We start from the raw sequence: 19,088 nt of genomic DNA on the forward strand, positions 1-19,088 counted from the left end.
GAATGAGTTTGACACCCCTGTCGTAGATCTTTAATTCTATAAATCTATTGCAGCTGTGGATATTTGCTTCAATACAACATGAAGTATATACATATCTTACAGCTGTAGATCTCTGTTGCTGTGTAGCTTTGCTGCAATACAACATACAGAAATTAAATCAATCTCTTACAGCTGTGGATCTCTTCAAATGAAATCCCTATTTCAAGAACATTGGGAAACAATGGCACTCCAAAAGGACAAAAAGACCACCTAATTTCACCTTTTCATTTTTGGCCAGGCAGGCTAATGCGTTTTGTCCTTTTTAAAAAAGTTTTTGGGAGTGCCACGGTTTCCCAGGAATTATAGAAAATATCTTACAGCTGTGGATCTTTGTTCCTGTATATCTTGCCCTCCTGCTTGGCCAGGTACTGGTCAATCTCATCCTCAGGGATGTGGGGTGCCGAGTGGGAGCGTGACATCATGGACGATGAAGATGAGGAGGGTAGTGATGAAGAGTGAGGCGTGGCCACGTCCATGGTCTCTCCGGAGGGTCCTGGGGAGCCCGACGGGTACAGGAAGAGCATGTCTCCATGTCTAGAGAAACACACAATGAGCATAATGAAATAATCCAAGATAATAACAAGTGAACAAAATGAAGTGATGATTACACAGAGTGTACAAAACATTAAGAACACCTGCTCTTGACAAACTGACCAGGTGAATGCTATGATCCCTTCTTGCGGTTACTTAATAAATACACTTCAAATCAGTGTAGATGAAGGGGAGGAGACAGGATAAAGAAGGATTTTTAAGCCTTGAGAAATGGATTGTATGTGTTTGTCAATTAGAGGGTGAACGGACAAGACAAGATTTAAGTGCCTATGAACAGGGTATGGAAGTAGGTGCCAGGCGCACCAGTTTGTGTCAGGAACTGCAATGCTGCTGGGTTTTTAAAGCACAACAGTTTCCAGTGTGTATCAAGAATGGTCCACCACCCAAAGGACACCCAGCCAACTTGACAACTGTGGGAAGCATTGGAGTCAACATGGGCCAGTATCCCTGTGGAACACTTGACAAATTGAGGCTATTGTTTAGTATACTCAGCGTAAATAATGATTACATGTTTATCTAGCTAAATAGAGTAGCCTAACAATTAGTGAATGTAAGAGGGGCGCAGCGCCACCTTGTGGACTGACTGCACCACAGTCATTTGTTTTTTTTTAAAGTATTTTGTTATCTCTAACCACGTTTCTATCTACAGTTTTCATGTGAGTAAAGGCATACCGTATATAACAAAACTGTGACAGCTGTGATGAAACAGGAAGTTGCAGTACAATTTTATAAATGCACACAGAAAATGTTGTTTGTTCATTATGGTGGGATCATTTTGTGTTGGTAAAATTAATTATGCAAGAAACGGTGGTGGAAATATTGATATAATAACCATTGTATCAAAGTGAACTTGGAGTCACGCAATGATATGGGCTGTAGTCCTCCCACTACGACATGCAGTTTATTAGGTGATCTTGATGCTCCTTTCCAATAAATATTGAGGGTCTTATTCTGGTGACATGATCGATGCTGGACTGCAATTTGACAAATATTCTCGCTTTTATCCATAATAATGTCATCTACCCGCACTGTATCTGCGACCTATCGGCTGGAGCTCACCTGCCAAGACCAGAGTAGGCACATTTGCGATTTAAATCAACAGTTTGTGTGACAAAACTAAATCATTAGAGTTGAAAATGTGATGGTAACATCTTGAACTTTAGATATTTATTCGGTACATGATGAAGTACATTGTGTGCAGTGTCATCACGCACTGATTTTTATCCGCAACAAGACCAATTAGTGGAAACACCTGAGTGTGCATATTTTCTTTATGCGGATTATAGAATATTTGCATTAAAAATAGGTCGCCAAGTGGATGGAAACCGAGTTATTTAAGGCCATTCGTTGCTCTGGAGTGCAGAAAATGGCAGTTAAGGTCAACAACAAAAATATTTAAAAAATAACTATACTCAGCAGCACCACCAGATTGTTAACCTGTTGGGGCTAGGGGGCAGTATTTTCACGGCCGGATGAAAAACGTACCCAATTTAAACAGGTTACTACTCTGGCCCAGAAAATAGAATATGCATATTATTAGTAGATTTGGATAGAAAACACTGAAGTTTCTAAAAGTGTTTGAATGGTGTCTGTGTGTATAAATTAACTCATATGGCATGCAAAAAACCTGAGAAAAATTGAATCAGGAAGTGGGAGAAATTAGAAATGTAGTTTTTGTTTTGAATCCCTTGAAAAACTACAGTGACATAGGATTTACGTTGCACCTCCTAACTCTTCCATTGGCTTTCAACAATCTTTAGGAACTGGTTTCATCCGTCACCTGTTACCGGGCAGAAAATGGTGGCTCAGTCAATCACTGGCCAGTCTGAGGACAGGTGTCTTATGACGCGCATGCACGTGACTTCGTTGTTTTTTTATTTTTCTTCTGGGATGAATACCTATTGCCCGGTTGTAAAATTATCGCAATTTTACGTTAAAAAATACCCTAAAGGATTGATTGTAAACATCGTTAGACGTGTTTCTACAAACGGTAATGGAACTTTTCAACATTTCGTCTATGGATTTGCGTCCACACCACATGGCATTGTAAAGTGTTCTGGATGGGTCAACAAAACGGACGTATTTGGACATAAATGATGGACTTCGCAGAACAAATGAACATTTCTTGTGGAAGTGGGTGCCCTTCCGAGTGCATTCCGCCGAAGATCAGCAAAGGTAAGAAAATATTTCGAACATATTTTTTGAGATTTGTCGACGTCGTGGTTGTAGGCTAACTGTATAGCTTAGCATTGAAGGCTAAGTTCTGTACTCAGAATATTGAACAATGTGCTTTTTCCGTAAAGTTATTTTGAAATCTGACAAAGTGGTTGCATAAAGGAGTAGATTAACTCCAATTCTTAAAATAATTGTTATAAATTTTGTCAACGTTTATGAGTTCTTCTGTAAATGTATGTGCCTATTCACCGGAGGGTTATGGGGAGAAAACATTTTATGAACGTCACGCGCCAATGTAAATATTGGGTTTTTGGATATAAATATGAACTTGATCGAACAAAAAATGCATGTATTGTCTAACATGATGTCCTAGGAGTGAGGTTAAAACAATAACTTCTTGGTGACAGGGGGCAGTATTCGGAAATTCAGATGAATAACGTGCCCAAATTAAACTGCCTGCTACTCGGGCCCAGAAGGTAGGACATGCATATTATTAGTAGATTTGGATTGAAAACACTCTGAAGTTTCTAAAACTGTTTGAATGATGTTTGTGAGTATAACAGAACTCATATCTCAGGCAAAAACCTGAGAAATCCAACCAGGAAGTGGTTTGTAGTTTTTCAACTTACTGCTTTTCCAAACTACAGTGTCTGTGGGGTCATTTTGCACTTCCTAAGGCTGCCACTAGATGTCAAGTCTTTAGAACCTTGTTTCATGCTTCTACTGTTACTGGGAAGAGAATAAGAGCTGTCTCAAGCCTGAGACCAATGAGTTGTTTACTCCACAGGCACGCAGGCGCGCCGTTCCTTTTTTTCCCTCTAATAAATACGCCATTGTCCGGTTGGAATATTATCGAAGATTTATGTTAAAAAGACCCTAAGGTTTGATTGTAAACATCGTTTGACATGTTTCTACGAACGGTAATGGAACTATTTGACTGTCTCGGGTTTTGCGCTCACGCATTATGCCTTTGGATTAGTGATCTGAACGCGCGAACAAAACGGAGGTATTTGGACATAAATATGGAGTTTATCGAACAAAACGAACATTTCTTGTGGGAGTCCTGGGAGTGCATGCCGACGAAGATCAGCAAAGTGAAGAATTATAATACTATTTCTGAGTTTAGTTGACTCCAGAACTTGGCGGGTAACTGTATAGCTTGCTTTGATGGCTGAGCTCTGTACTCAGAATATTGAACAATGTGCTTTCGCCGTAAAGCTATTTTGAAATCTGACACAGCGGTTGCATTAAGGAGAAGTGTATCTATAATTCTTTCAATAACTGTTGTAAATTTTATCAACGTTTATGAGTATTTTTGTAAATTGATGTGCTCATTCACCGGAAGTTTTGGAGGCAATACATTTTCTGAACATCACGCCCCAATGTAAAATGGGGTTTATGGATATAAATAATAACTTTATCGAACAAAACATACATGTATTGTGTAACATTGAGTCCTGGGAGTGTCATCTGGTGAAGATCAAAGGTTAGTGATTCATTTTAGCTGTATTTCTGGTTTTTGTGACGCCTCTCCTTGCTTGGAAAATGGCTGTGTGGTTTTTCTTGTTTAGGCGCTGTCCTAACAATCTAATGTTATGCTTTCGCCGTAAAGCCTTTTTGAAATCGGACAACGTGGTTGAATTAATGAGAAGTGTATCTTTAAAATGGGATATAATAGTTGTATGTTTGAGCTAGCGTCCCACATGTTCCAGAGAGGTTAATGTTTCTCCAAACTCACTTGATCTTGAGCAGGCTGAGGGTCTTATTCTGGGAGTGGATCTCATCGGTCTTGTTGCGGTTCAGGAAGATAGAGAAGCCATTGGAGGTGAAGCCAAACTCTTTGCCCACCTGACAGTAGAAAAAGGGTAATAATGATTAGTCTCGCCTGCCAGACCCATGGCACGGCTGTGGAAAGAGACTAGGTAATGATGAGCTTTACTTTAGAGCAGCGGTTCCCAAACTTTTTATAGTCCCGTACCCCTTCAAAACATTCAACCTCCAGCTGCCCCTCTAGCACCAGGGTCAGCGCACTCTCAAATGTTGTTTTTTGACATCAATGTAAGCCTGCCACACACACCACTGTACGATAAAAAAATGTAAACATAAGAATGAGTGCGAGTTTGTCACTTCCCACGAGCCGGGTTGTGACAAAGAGCTCTTATAGGACCAGGGCACAAATAATAATCAATAATTTTGCTCTTTATTTAACCATCTTACATATAAAACCTTATTTGTTCATCGGAAATTGTGAATAACGCACCACAGATTAATGAGAAGGGTGTGCTTGAAATGATGGACCTAACACTGCAATGTTGGGTTGTAGAATGTCTCAGTCTTAAATCATTTTCCACACACAGTCCGTGCCTGTATTTAGATGTATTCATGTTAGTGAGGGCCGAGAATCCACTCTCACATAGGTAGGTGGTTGCAAAGGGCATCAGTGCCTTAACAGTGCAATTTACCAAGGCAGGATGGCTCTGAGCGCAGCCGTATCCAGAAATCTGGCAGTGGCTTCTGATTAAATTACATTTGCACAGAACCACTTGTTGCAATTTCGATGAGGCTCTCTTGTTCAGATATCGGTAAGTGGACTGGAGGCAGGGCATGAAAGGGATAACGAATCCATTTGTTTGTGCCGTCCAGTTAGGGAAAGTACCTGCGTAAACACGCACCCAGCTCACTCAGGTGCTTCGCTATATCACATTTGACATTGTCCGTAAGCTCGAGTTCATTTGCACAAAAAAATAATCATACAATGATGGAAAGACCTGTGTTGTCCTTAACCTCTCTGGGCCAGTGGGACGCTTGCATCCCACCTACTCAACAGCCAGTGGAATCCCGTGGCGCGATATTCAAATACCTTAGAAATGCTATTACTTCAATTTCTCAAACATATGACTATTTTACACCATTTTAAAGACAAGACTCTCGTTAATCTAACCACACTGTCCGATTTCAAAAAGGCTTTACAACGAAAGCAAAACATTAGATTATGTCAGCAGAGTACCCAGCCAGAAATAATCAGACACTCATTTTTCAAGCTAGCATATGTCACATAAACCCAAACCACAGCTAAATGCAGCACTAACCTTTGATGATCTTCATCAGATGACACTCCTAGGACATTATGTTATACAATACATGCATATTTTGTTCAATCAAGTTCATATTTATATCAAAAACCAGCTTTTTACATTAGCATGTGACTAGCATGTGACTAGCATTCCCACCGAACACTTCCGGTGAATTTACTAAATTACTCACGATAAACGTTCACAAAAAAACAAATTATTTTAAGAATTATAGGTACAGAACTCCTTTATGCAATCGCGATGTCCGATTTTAAAATAGCACATTTTGCAATATTCTGAGTAGATAGCCCGGCCATCACGGGCTAGCTATTTTGACACCCACCAAGTGTGGTACTCACCAAACTCCGATTTACTATTAGAAAAATTGGATTACCTTTGCTGTGCTTCGTCAGAATGCACTCCCAGGACTTCTACTTCAATAACAAATGCTGGTTTGGTTCCAAATAATCCATAGTTATATCCAAATAGCGGCGTTTTGTTCGTGCGTTCAAGACACTATCCGAAGGGTAAAGAAGGGTGACGCGCCCGGCGCGTTTCGTGACAATTTTTTTTTTTAATATTCCATTACCGTACTTCGAAGCATGTCAAACGCTGTTTAAAATCAATTTTTATGCGATTTTTCTCGTAAAAAAGCGCGAATATTCCGACCGTGAAACCCTGTTTTCGTTCAAAGACAAAAAAAATAAAAACATGGTGTCGGCTCGTGCCCCAGTCTCATTGTTCTCAGATCGACCACTTACCAAATGCGCTACTGTTTTTCAGCCATGGCCTGCAAAGTCACCATTCAACGTTCTGGCGCCTTCTGAGAGCCTATGGGAGCGTTAGAAAATGTCACGTTATGCCAGAGATCCCCTGTTTTGGATAGAGATGATCAAGAAGGCCAAGAAATAGTCAGAGAGCGCTTCCTGTTTGGAATCTTCTCAGGTTTTGGCCTGCCAAATGAGTTCTGTTATACTCACAGACACCATTCAAACAGTTTTAGAAACTTTAGGGTGTTTTCTATCCAAATCAAAATTATATGCATATTCTAGTTACTGGGCAGGAGTAGTAACCAGATTAAATCGGGTACGTTTTTATCCGGCCGTGCAAATACTGCCAGCTAAACAGGTACTGGAAGACAGAGAAGAACTCCAACTTAATCATTTTGTCCCGCACATTGAATATAGTTGCGGAGAGTCCCTGTAATCCTAGATTCAGACCATTCAGGCGGGAAAAAATACAGATAGCCAGATTGAGAAGTCGTGGAGAAAATCATCATCATGCAAGCAGTCAGACAAGTACAAATTATGGTCAGTAAAGAAAAAAACGTTACGGCCGGATGAAAAATGTACCCGATTTAAACTGGTTACTACTCTTGCCCAGAAACGAGAATATGCTTATTATTAGTAGATTTGGATAGAAAACACTCTGAAGTTTCTAAAACTGTTTGAATGGTGTCTGTGAGTATAACAGAACTCATATGGCAGGCAAAAACCTGAGAAAAGTCCAAGCAGGAAGTGGCCTGTGAGAAATTGTAGTTCTTTTGATTCTCTATCAAAACTACAGTATCTGTGGGGTTACGTAGCACCTTCTAAGGCTTCCATTGGCTCTCTAAAGCCTTCAGAAAGCGGATTGAGGCGTCTCCTGTCTCTGGGCAGAGTATAGTAGCTCAGTGGTCTGCCTGGTGACAAAGAGATTGGATATGCGCATTCACGCTGTTTTTTCTTTTCCTCTTTGAATGAATACACTATTGTCCGGTTGGAATATTATCGCTATTTTACGAGAAAAATACCATAAAAATTGATTTTAAACAGCATTCGACATGCTTCTAAGTACGGTAATGGAACATTTTGACTTATGTCTCGAAATGCGCGTTACCCTTTGGATAGTGACCTGAACGCACGAACAAAATTGATTATTTGGAACAAAAACAACATTTCTTGTGGAAGTAGCAGTCCTGGGAGTGCATTCTGACGAAGATCAGCAAAGGTAATACAATTTTTCTAATACTAATTCTGAGTTTAGTGTGCCTCGAACTTGGCGGGTGTCAAAATAGCTAGCTGTGATGGCTGAGCCATGTACTCAGAATATTGCAAAATGTGCTTTTTGCCCGAAAAGCTATTTTAAAATCTGACATAGCGATTGCATAAAGGAGTTCTGTATCTATAATTCTTAAAATAATGATGTATTTTGTAAACGTTTATGATGAGTAATTTAGTAAATTCACCGGAAGTTTTCGGTGGGAATACATTTTTTGAACATCACACGCCAATGTAAAAAGCTGTTATATATATATAAATATGAACTTGATTGAACAAAACATGCATGTATTGTATAACATAATGTCCTAGGAGTGTCATCTGATGAAGATCATCAAAGGTTAGTGCTTCATTTAGCTGTGTTTTGGGTTTTTGTGACATATGCTTGCTTGGAAAATGGCTGTGTGATTATTTTTGGCTATGTACTCTCCTAACAATCTAATGTTTTGCTTTGGCTGTAAAGCCTTTTTGAAATCGGACAATGTGGTTAGATTAACGAGAGCCTTGTCTTTAAAATGGTGTAAAATGGTCGTATGTTTGAAAAATTGAAATGATTGCATTTGAGGTTTTTGTATTTCGCGCCACGCTCTTCCATTGGATATTGGCGAGGCGTTCCGCTAGCGAAACGTCTAGCCTCAACAGGTTTTAAGCTCTTCTCAATTAAAAACATGCCAATACTTTGCCCCTTGATAACCAGCGCACTTCTGTATGTTGTAAAAGCGTTACATGGTCGCTGCCCATATCATTGCATAGCGCAGAAAATACACTAGCGTTTAGAGGCCTTGCTTTAACAAAGTTAACCATTTTCACTGCAGTGTCCAAAACGTCTTTCAAGCAATCAGGCATTCCCTTGGCAGCAAGAGCCTCTTGGTGGATGCCGCTACTCCCAAGTGGCGTCGGGAATAACTGCTTGCACATGCATTATCACTCCACCATGTCTCCCGGTCATGGCTTTTGCGCCATCGGTACAGATACCAACATGAGCAGGAGCTACATTTGGCTACATACGGACCGTTAGTGGAATTCCTGCGAGAGAGTAACAGTTAATGTTGGTTTTAGGTTCCAAGCCAAATTTCTTCAGCCTCCTGAGGTTGAAGAGGCACTGTTGCAACTTCACCATACTGTCTGTGTGGGTGGACTATTTCAGTTTGACAGTGATGTGTATGCCGAGAAACTTAAAGCTTTCCACCTTCTTGATTGTGATCTAGTCGATGTGAATTAAGGGGGGTGGGTGCTCCCTCTGCTGTTTCCTGAAGTCCACAATCATCTCCTTTGTTTTGTTGCTGTTGAGTGAGGTTATTTTCCTGGCACCGCACTCCCAGATCCCTCACCTCTTCCCTGTAGGCCGTCTCATCATTGTTGGTAATCAAGCCTACTATTGTTGTGTCATCTACAAACTTGATTGTGTTGCGAGGCGTGCTTGGTCACACAGTCCTGGCTGAACAGGGAGTACAGGAGGGGGCTGAGCACGCACCCTTGTGGGGCCCCAGTGTTGAGGATCAGCGGAGTGGTGTTTCCTACCTTCACCACCTGGGTGGGCCTGTCAGGAAGTCAATGACCCAACTGCACAGGGCGGGGTTCAGAACCAGGGCCCCAAGCTTAAGTGCCTTGCTTAAGGGCACGTCAACATTCTTCACCTGGTCCTCAAACCGGTGAACTTTCAGTTACTGGCCCAACTAGCGGTTATGAGCATTACTAGTTCTCATGTTACCAGTTCTCATGTCTTGAGGCGTTACTATTCTATTATCATACAACCCTAGTCCTTGTGAGGTTTTTTAATTTTTTTATTCAACTAGGCAAGTCAGTTAACATGTTAGGGCTAGGGGGCAGTATTGACACGGCTGGATAAAAAACGTACCCAATTTAATCTGGTTACTACTCCTGCAGAGTAACTAGAATATGCATATAATTATTGGCTTTGGATAGAAAACACCCTAAAGTTTCTAAAACTGTTTGAATGGTGTCTGTGAGTATAACAGAACTCATATGGCAGGCCAAAACCTGAGAAGATTCCATGCAGGAAGTGGCCTGTCTGACAAGTTGTGTTTCATCTGGGCTCTTTTTATTGAAGACTGAGGATCTTTGCAATAACGTGACACTTCCTACGGCTCCCATAGGCTCTCAGAGCCTGGGAAAAAGCTGAAAGATATCGAGGCAGGCTCTGGCTGAAACACATTATCGCGTTTGGCAAGTGGCCGCTCAGAGTACTGTGGGCTTAGGCGCGTGCCCGAGTCGACCGAATGCTTTATTTTCTTTCCTCTGTTTACCTAAATGCAGATTCCCGGTCGGAATATTATCGCTTTTTTACGAGAAAAATGGCATAAAAATGGATTTTAAACAGCGGTTGACATGCTTCGAAGTACGGTAATGGAATATTTAGAATTTTTTTGTCACGAATTGCGCCATGCTCGTCACCCTTATTTACCCTTTCGGATAGTGTCTTGAACGCACGAACAAAACGCCGCTGTTTGGATATAACTATGGATTATTTTGAACCAAACCAACATTTGTTATTGAAGTAGAAGTCCTGGGAGTGCATTCTGACGAAGACAGCAAAGGTAATAACATTTTTCTTCTAGTAAATGTGACTTTTCTGAGTGCTAAACTTGCTGGGTGTCTAAATAGCTAGCCCTGTGATGCCGGGCTATCTACTGAGAATATTGCAAAATGTGCTTTCACCGAAAAGCTATTTTAAAATCGGACATATCGAGTGCATAGAGGAGTTCTGTATCTATAATTCTTAAAATAATTGTTATGCTTTTTGTGAACGTTTATCTTGAGTAATTTAGTAAATTCACCGGCAGTGTTCGGTGGGAATGCTAGTCACATGCTAATGTAAAAAGCTGTTTTTTTTATATAAATATGAACTTGATTGAACAAAACATGCATGTATTGTATAACATAATGTCCTAGGGTTGTCATCTGATGAAGATCAAAGGTTAGTGCTGCATTTAGCTGTGGTTTGGGTTTATGTGACATTATATGCTAGCTTGAAAAATGGGTGTCTGATTATTTCTGGCTGGGTACTCTGCTGACATAATCTAATGTTTTGCTTTCGTTGTAAAGCCTTTTTGAAATCGGACAGTGTGGTTAGATTAACGAGAGTCTTGTCTTTAAAATGGTGTAAAATAGTCATATGTTTGAAAAATTGAAGTTTTTGCATTTCTAAGGTTTTTGAATAACGCGCCACAGGATTACACTGGCTGTTACGTAGGTGGGACGATTTGGTGCCACCTATCCTAGAGAGGTTAAGAACAAATTCCTATTTACAATGACGGCCTACCCCGGTCAACCCCTAACGATGCTGGGCCAATTGTGCACCGCCCTATGGGACTCCCAATCACAGCCGGTTGTGATACAGCCCTGAATCGAACCAGGGTCTGTAGGGAGACCTCTAGCACTGAGATGCAGTGCCTTAGACCTCTGCGCCACTCGGGAGGTTGAGAGGTTCTGTTGGGAGGTGTAGTAGGCTTTCACCTTGTCTGGCACTTTGGCTGCATACTTAGGCCATCCTGTTGTCACATGGTGTTTAACCATCTGCAGCTTTGCATGCGGTTGGGTCTGCTTCTTGACGACATCAAGCTTGGTGGGTGAGATAGGCCATGCTGTACGAACTGCATCCTCATAGGCCTCGATTTCACTGGTCAGATCTGCGATCTCTCGTGTAACAGCTGCCTGGGGATGTCTGGAAAGTGTGTAATAAGTGGTTTCCCGGCAAATACTCGGCTGTAGGGTTATAAACGCATCATGCGCATCAGTCTCTGACACCACAAAGGCACAAAGTCAAGGTATTTACAGTTTATTATTGTTTGTGATCACTCTGCAGTGTGAATGTAGGGGCCATACATATATCTGGTAAACTTCTCACATGCCCAGACTGCTGCGAGACACTCCTTTTCTATCTGTGCATAGCGCTTCTGTGAATCTGTGAGAGTCCTGGAGCAATAAGCTACTGGCTTTAACTGTCCATCTTGTTTTTGTAGTAGGACCCCGCCAACCCATAACTACTGGCATCAGCACTGACTATGGTAGGCTCTGTAATATCACAGAATGCCAGTACAGGTGACTGACGAGTTGCTTTACCTTCCTAAAGGCCTGCTCCTGCACTGTACTCCATGCCTTCTTGGTTGATCAGGAGCTCTTATCTCGCGCTGGAAGATTTCTGGGGCACTATTGATTCCAAATGGAAGGTTGTTGAAACGGTACCTTCCAAAAAACGTTATAAATGTGGTAAGCTTGGCACTCTGTCTAGTGGAATCTGCCAGAAGCCACTTGATGCATCGAAAAGAGAAAAATACCATGGCACCAGAAAGCTTAGGCAGGTTATCGTCTATGGTGGGTAGAATATATTTCTCCCTTTTCCCTGATTTGTTTAACCGTCTCAGGTCAGCACCTACCCTCAGCTGGTTTTTGTTCTTCTTGGGTACCAGGACCATAAGAGCACACAACTCTGTGGGCTCCCTCATCACACCACTCAGATGTGTTTCAGTGCCCATGCTGGGGAGCCCACAGAGTGGTGTGCTCTTATGGTCCTGGTACCTAAGAAGAACAAAGACCAGCTGAGGGTATGTGCTGACCTGAGCCCCTTTACTTGCTCTGACTGTCTCAGAAGCGCTACCACTTTGTCGAGTGTCAAGTCAAGTGTTAGATAAGGAGTTGTCAGAGAAGCTTCAACTAATATCCCTACGACCAACCTAATATCCCTACGACCAACATATATTCTTGATGCTTGGCATTGTCGAAAGCGCGACTGGGTCGTGTCCATAGATACAGAACAAAAAGACCTAACTACTGGGTCGCTTCTCTGGCAAACAAACCAATAGAACGAACGAGCAGCCATCTTGGGTATCAACCCTAAATTTGGGTCAGGAATGTATCTTGTGGAAGGCTGAAATTAATAAATTCATCAAAATAAAATGTTTAATGAAAATATGTAAATCATTATTTGAATATGTTGATAACCCATTGTATAAAGGTGATAATGCCCTCGAAGCCGGTGTTTGGAGGATATATTGGCGAGGTCAATATATCTGCCAAACACCGGCTTCTCGGGCATTATCACTTAGACATAAGACAGGATACTGTCTTCACCGTACTTGTTACTACGGATGCAAGCAGATTGACTTGTCCAATCACCTTTTGACATCATGTGTGCCCATGTTGAAAAATGTAAGAGCAAATAAATAAGTCTTGGGAGCACGGAAAAATATTCAAGGTATGAATGATAAGAATCGCCAGCAATGACAAAATACTTTTTTCCCCTTCTCCTAGGGGCACGGGTGCTCCCAAATTAAAATTCCAGGTAGCACAGTAGAATATTTAGGAGCTTATGCAGCCAAACTGGTAGCACTGTAAAGCCCTGTGAGTGTATTTTTGTGAAAAGTCTAGTAAGTAGACTGCTCAAGGTAAAAATCCTGTGTCAGCCATACACAGGTCACAAAAATGCAGCTTATTAAAAGCTGAGAAAACAGTGCAGTGCCTTTGTTCTTATGGGCAAGACAACAGTAGTGGTCTAGCCTATATCAGCATAAATATAACAATGACATGCAAAGGGATATAATGTATGAATGCGTCTGGGAAAATCCCTCCCTCCCCATCTGATCAGACACAGTGCCTCTCTGGGCTCTTCATGCAACTCTCCCTATCACTGACTTATTGACAGCACATCAGTGGCAGGGAATACAAATTAGACTACTCTCTCCATTGATCTGCAACACATTTCTGTTTTAACTAAAAGACATTCATTTTTAATAGGCTTCTGCCGCAGGCAAGGCAACCCTTCTCCACTGTGACCAAACAGCCGGTGACATTTCTTTTTCAGCCACTGATATCGGAATTGAGTTTAATGGGCAATCTGAAATTGGTACATCAACTTGTTGACTTAAATGATATGTACCCATTTATTCTTGAAGAATATAACGTATAAATGCTTAATGAGCTTAGTTCAACTATCTTACTCCAAAACACAAAATATAAGCTTATTGTACTCCATTGTTTGTAAACTATGTAATTGTAAACAAACACTGTAGCTTCAAAACATGGTTACCTATAATATTGATGTCATGGATGAATAGTCTTTGTATCTATAGCTCGGTCTCTGAGGATCTTGACTGTCACTGATGGCATTAGACACTGGTGCCAGTTCAAGGACAGAGCCCCGTATTTATTCAAAAATTTTCCCACTCTTGACTCTGCAGTTACCGTTGGGTCTCATGGAGCTAAGAACTTCCTCATGAGAGAAGTGGTGCAGTGTGTCTTCTATGAAAGCTTGGTCTATGAATTTGAAAGTGGTTCCATTTCTCAAGCCCCATCACTCAGTTATTTACCAAAACAGTGGTGGGATGCCCACTTAGTTGTTGTCTGACCTGCTGACTGCCTCTAAGGTATTTCCTTGATTTCCTACCCAATACTGTCTCACGGTCGCTGAGGTCCAGTTGTGGTCAAGACTGGCAGGCAAGCAAGCATGCGGACGTGATACAGCTATTTATAAGCCACTGTTCAAAGGAATTGCAATAATACACAGCTCTCCCGCTCCACATAGGTTCTACAGCTGCACAAGCACCATCGAGAGCATCCTGACCAGTTGCATCACCACCTGGTATGGCAACTGCTCGGCATCTGACCGTAAGGCGCTAGAGGGTAGTGCGAACGGCCCAGTTTCCTGCCATCCAAGACCTATAAAATAGGCAGTGTCAGAGGAAAGCCCATAAAATTGTCAGAGACTCCAGTCACCCAAGTTATAGACTTTTCTCTACTACCGGACGGCAAGCGGTACCGGAGTGTCAAGTCTAGGACCAAAAGGCTCCTCAACAGCTTCTACCCCCAAGCCATTAGACCGCTGAACAATTCATAAAAATCGCCACCGGACAATTTACGTTGACCCCCCTCCCTTTTGTACACTGCTGCTACTCACTGTTTGTTTGTTACCTATGCATAGTCACTTTGCCCCCAACTATATGTACAGATTACCTCAACTAGCCTGTACACCCACACACTGACTCAGTACCGGTGCCCCCTGTATATAGCCTCGTTATTGTGTTACTTTTTATATTAGTCTACTTGGTAAATATTTTCTTCTACTTGAACTGCACTGTCGGTTAAGGGCCTGTAAGTAAGCATTTCACGGTAAAGTCCACACTTCTTGTATTCGGCGCATGTGACAAATAAAGTTTGATTTGATTTGACATAACACCCACAGGTCTCTGCTGAGCCATGCATTGGATCCTTCCACAGTGGATGGCTCACTCTCATTAGCTGCACAGTGCACAGGCGAGGGGGAACACTGCAGAAATACTCTCCCTTTCCTGCAGAGTTGCCTACCTCATAAATGAACACTGAGCTTGAGCACAGGCTAGGCACAGGGAGAGAAAGTGAGAAAGACAGAGAAAGGTGTCAATCTTCTGATGCTACCTGGCCAAAAGCAGTTAGACAGAATGTGCTATTAATATGACTACAGAATGACAGAAAGAACCACAAGTTTTCCATGTGTTTGTGGAGAGTAGTTTGTTTTTGTACACAGCCCAACCATATAGCCTACAATACCACTAAGAGCCCATGTTTGTCTTCATGTCATGTTTCCATACCTTATTGAGGAAAGCAGCTGCTGTCTCCTTCTTGGTGGCGGGGATCTTCTTCATCCCGTTCGGGGACTGAACCCGGATGATCTGTAAATTAGGAAAAATATTACATTTCTCCACATCATAATCTATCATTTCCATTATCTCCGAAATTTTGATTGCTTAACCAAACCAAATACATTGGAAAACCATATTGATCATGACTCATCACCAATGAAAAGATTAGGCAAATTCTCAAAAAAGTTCTAAAGCTGCACCATTGAGAGCATCTTGACTGGCTGCATCCCCGCTTGGTACAGCAACTGCAAGGCACCCGACTGCAAGGCACTACAGAGGGTGGTGAGTACAGACCTCTATACCAGGCTGTCAGTAGAAGGGGCAAAGCAATTGTCAAAGACTCCAGCCACCCAAGCCATAAACTGTTCGTTCTCTCTGCTACCACATTGCAAGCGGTACCAGCGCACCAAGTCTGGAACCAACAGCTGCTACCCCCCAAGCCATAAGACTGCTAAACAGCTCATCAAATGGCTACCCGGACTACCTGCATTTACCCTTTTTTTGACTAACTATCCACACATACTTATTACACTGACACCCCAACACACACTACATATGCCCACACACACACACACACACACACACACACTTTCACATACACTGCTGCTGCTACTTTCTATCTATCCTGTGGCCTAGTCACTTTACCCCTATGTTTATGTACACATAGCTACATTACCATGTACCCCTGCACATCGACTCAGTACTGGTACTCCTTGTATTTCAGTCATGTTATTTTTAACTCATTATTGTTATTCACTTTGTATTTGTGTCACTATTTCTATGTTGTTGTTTTTACCTTTAACTCTAGTTGGCAAACAACCTGTAAGTAAGCATTTCACTGGCAGTCTACACTTGTTTACAAAGCATGTGACAAATAAAATGTGATTTGACTCATCAGCTAATTTTATTAACACCCCAAACTGTCTCGCTGACATTTGTTGCAACCCACTGAAAACTGGACACTGCTGTAACTATTTAGCTAGATTTTTCTGCTAGAGCTGTCAGTGCCAGGGCCATGACAGTGCAGAAATGTGGGTGAGGGTCGTTGGTACCCGTCGTTCACTGATGCAGTGGTTATAATTAACAAGCAATAATTTGGTTGTGATGGTCAATTACCTAGTTTAGTTAGCTAAGAATTGTAAAGGACATGATATGAGCAGCTTCTGTCATGGGCTGGCTGGTTTTTAAATAATGACTGTAGGTACGTTAGCTAGCTGGATTGTTTAATCTCGAATGAGCAGGGAAAACAACCCTAAACAGTAATTTAGCTAGCTAACTAACGTTAATTATTTAGCTAGCAAGCCAGCCAACTCGTGACTAAGTAATTAACTAGCTAAAACTATTTTTAGGCACAAGTTGAAGACAAGGTCGCTATGAACACTGACAAGATAATTTAACTTTTAACAAAGTTAGCTAGCTACAGAAACTATCACTTCTTTCTTGCAACAACAAAAAAATGGGCGCCAGGGAATATTGATAAAACTTGTTAGCTGCTTAGGTCGGTAGCTAACAACGTCAACAGCAATGTGCCTTTGTCAAAGTGAACGTCCACGCATTTTTTCAAAAACCAATAAAAGCAAAGATTGTTAGCTCCCTAGCTAACACACGATTTAACTACTTTTCTATTAAATAGCTATGATAGGTCAACGTAAACTGAGCCACCGTAACGTTACATGTTGGCAAATTTGAAATAAAAGATGTCTGACTAACTAGCTAGGTAAACTTGATAACAGAGGGAGTTAGCGGTTATCTAGGCCCTGTCAGTCTAGTGAGATGCTAACTATGTTAGCTAGCAAATGGCTAATTCTGCTGCCTCATCACTCCGCTGGTCAGACTTTGGTAACGTTAGCTAGCTGGCTATCAATCCTAAATCTTTTAGCTTTAACTATAATGCGCTGTCATACTTACAATATTTTCTGCCATGATGTTCGGGTTTGTGGTCCCGATTTATTTCACTGTGTAGCAAAAGAGAACGATACCAACGATAAAATATTTACTGACTGGACAGAATCAACGGAACTCCATTCCACGACTCAAACACCGGGTGTTACACGCTAACAAGTCCGTACCCCTCCGCAACTGCCCGAGTGAAAGAGGCATCGATATAAAACCCTTCCGAGACTTTTGTTATGCAGCATTTCCACAGGTTATTGCTTCCTCGCAAATAATTCTCAACTCCACGATACTCAAAGAAGTTGAGTTGCGAGGCGATTAATTTTGTCGGAGTGTACCCTACCTCGACTACAACGGATCGGTATCAGTCGATACTTGTAAAAATGTCCATTCTTTCATACCTTGTAGGGTGAATTCAAATCAGAGTGGACATTTTATAAACTGAGACAGCTTAATCCTGAGGCGTGTATTTATTGGTCTGACAAGAGATAATCTAAACTATTGTAACGAGATGTCTTCTTCAATTTTGATGTTAAGGTTATAAAACTCATACATAATGCAAAGTGCCAAATTGTAAATGTGCCTACTATGTACTGGTGCATGAAAATACATTTTAAAAAGTTGCCAATATTATGTTTACATTTTGTGATTCTGTATTTTTTTTTACTAAATAGGGCATCGTGGATTAGCTAAAGTGGGGCAGTTTTATAGGCTTTTCCAATGGAGGAAAGATATCCAGTTTACAATAGGGACCACCCTGTACTTAGGTTAGGCAGGGCTCTGGTTCTTGTAGTGCTTCTGTATATCCTGCAATTTGTTTCATGTAGTACTGTTATTAGTCCTGTTATTTAATTAAGTGAATTCAGAAAAAGTGGGACACTTGTTGCATTTCCTCTTCTGTAACCTCTTTTCAACATATTAGCCTGACATGATACATTTCTGAAATTATCAGATGTTTCACAAATCACAAAATTGAATACATTTGTAATTGTAATTGACTATAATAATGGTGCCCCAGATTGTCTAACCTGCAGTCCCAGTCTACCAAATAAGAACTGAAAATATTTCACTCAATGTACACAAATAGTTGTGTCATGCCTCCTGTGAATATGATATCAACATTTGTTTTTTGTGTGTGATTAGGAAACATCTTGAGGATTTCTGAAATGTATCATGTGTTGGTTGGGCTAATATGTTGGATAGATGTCGAAAGAGGTTACAGAAGACAGAAATGGGAAATGTGTCCCACTTATTCCAAATTCTCCCTACTGTGTAAATGTTATTTTCTTGGGGTGCTGCAATACATCGTTTTTGATAAACACGTAAATCGATGTGACTTCTGTCAAATTGCACATTTTTATATAAAAAAACGACCGTTTGCAGCTCCCAAAGAAAAGAACGGTGTTACACAAGACACTGCCTGGACACATTACAAGGTACTGTATATTCATGAAAAAAATGGACATCGACTGATACCGACTCAATATAGTCAGAAGTACTGTAAATTAGCCCTCCAACTGCTTTTAAATGCTAGTAAAACTAAATGCATGCTCTTCAACCGATTGTCTCCCGCACCCGCCCGCCCGACTCGCATCACTACGCTGGACAGTTCTGACTTAGAATATGTGGACAACTACAAATACCTAGATGTCTGCTTAGACTGTAAACTCTCCTTCCAGATGCAC

General features: G+C 41.3%; 1 protein-coding gene across 1 annotated transcript in view; it reads right to left on the minus strand.

The window, feature by feature from the left end:
* nploc4 (NPL4 homolog, ubiquitin recognition factor) overlaps nt 1-17,699 on the minus strand; it is a 41,949-nt gene extending 24,250 nt beyond the window's left edge. The window contains exons 1-4 of the mRNA XM_014212612.2: nt 17,419-17,699; nt 15,460-15,540; nt 4,505-4,614; nt 358-573 (exon numbers count right to left, since the gene is read on the minus strand). Coding sequence (XP_014068087.1) covers nt 358-573; nt 4,505-4,614; nt 15,460-15,540; nt 17,419-17,433 — 422 coding nt within the window. The 5' untranslated portion in view covers nt 17,434-17,699. The remainder of the gene's footprint in view (nt 1-357; nt 574-4,504; nt 4,615-15,459; nt 15,541-17,418) is intronic.
* Nucleotides 17,700-19,088: the final 1,389 nt, after the last annotated feature.

The sequence above is a fragment of the Salmo salar genome, chromosome ssa01 (assembly GCF_905237065.1).
Source record: "Salmo salar chromosome ssa01, Ssal_v3.1, whole genome shotgun sequence".
In the NCBI taxonomy this organism is placed as follows: Eukaryota; Metazoa; Chordata; class Actinopteri; order Salmoniformes; family Salmonidae; genus Salmo; species Salmo salar.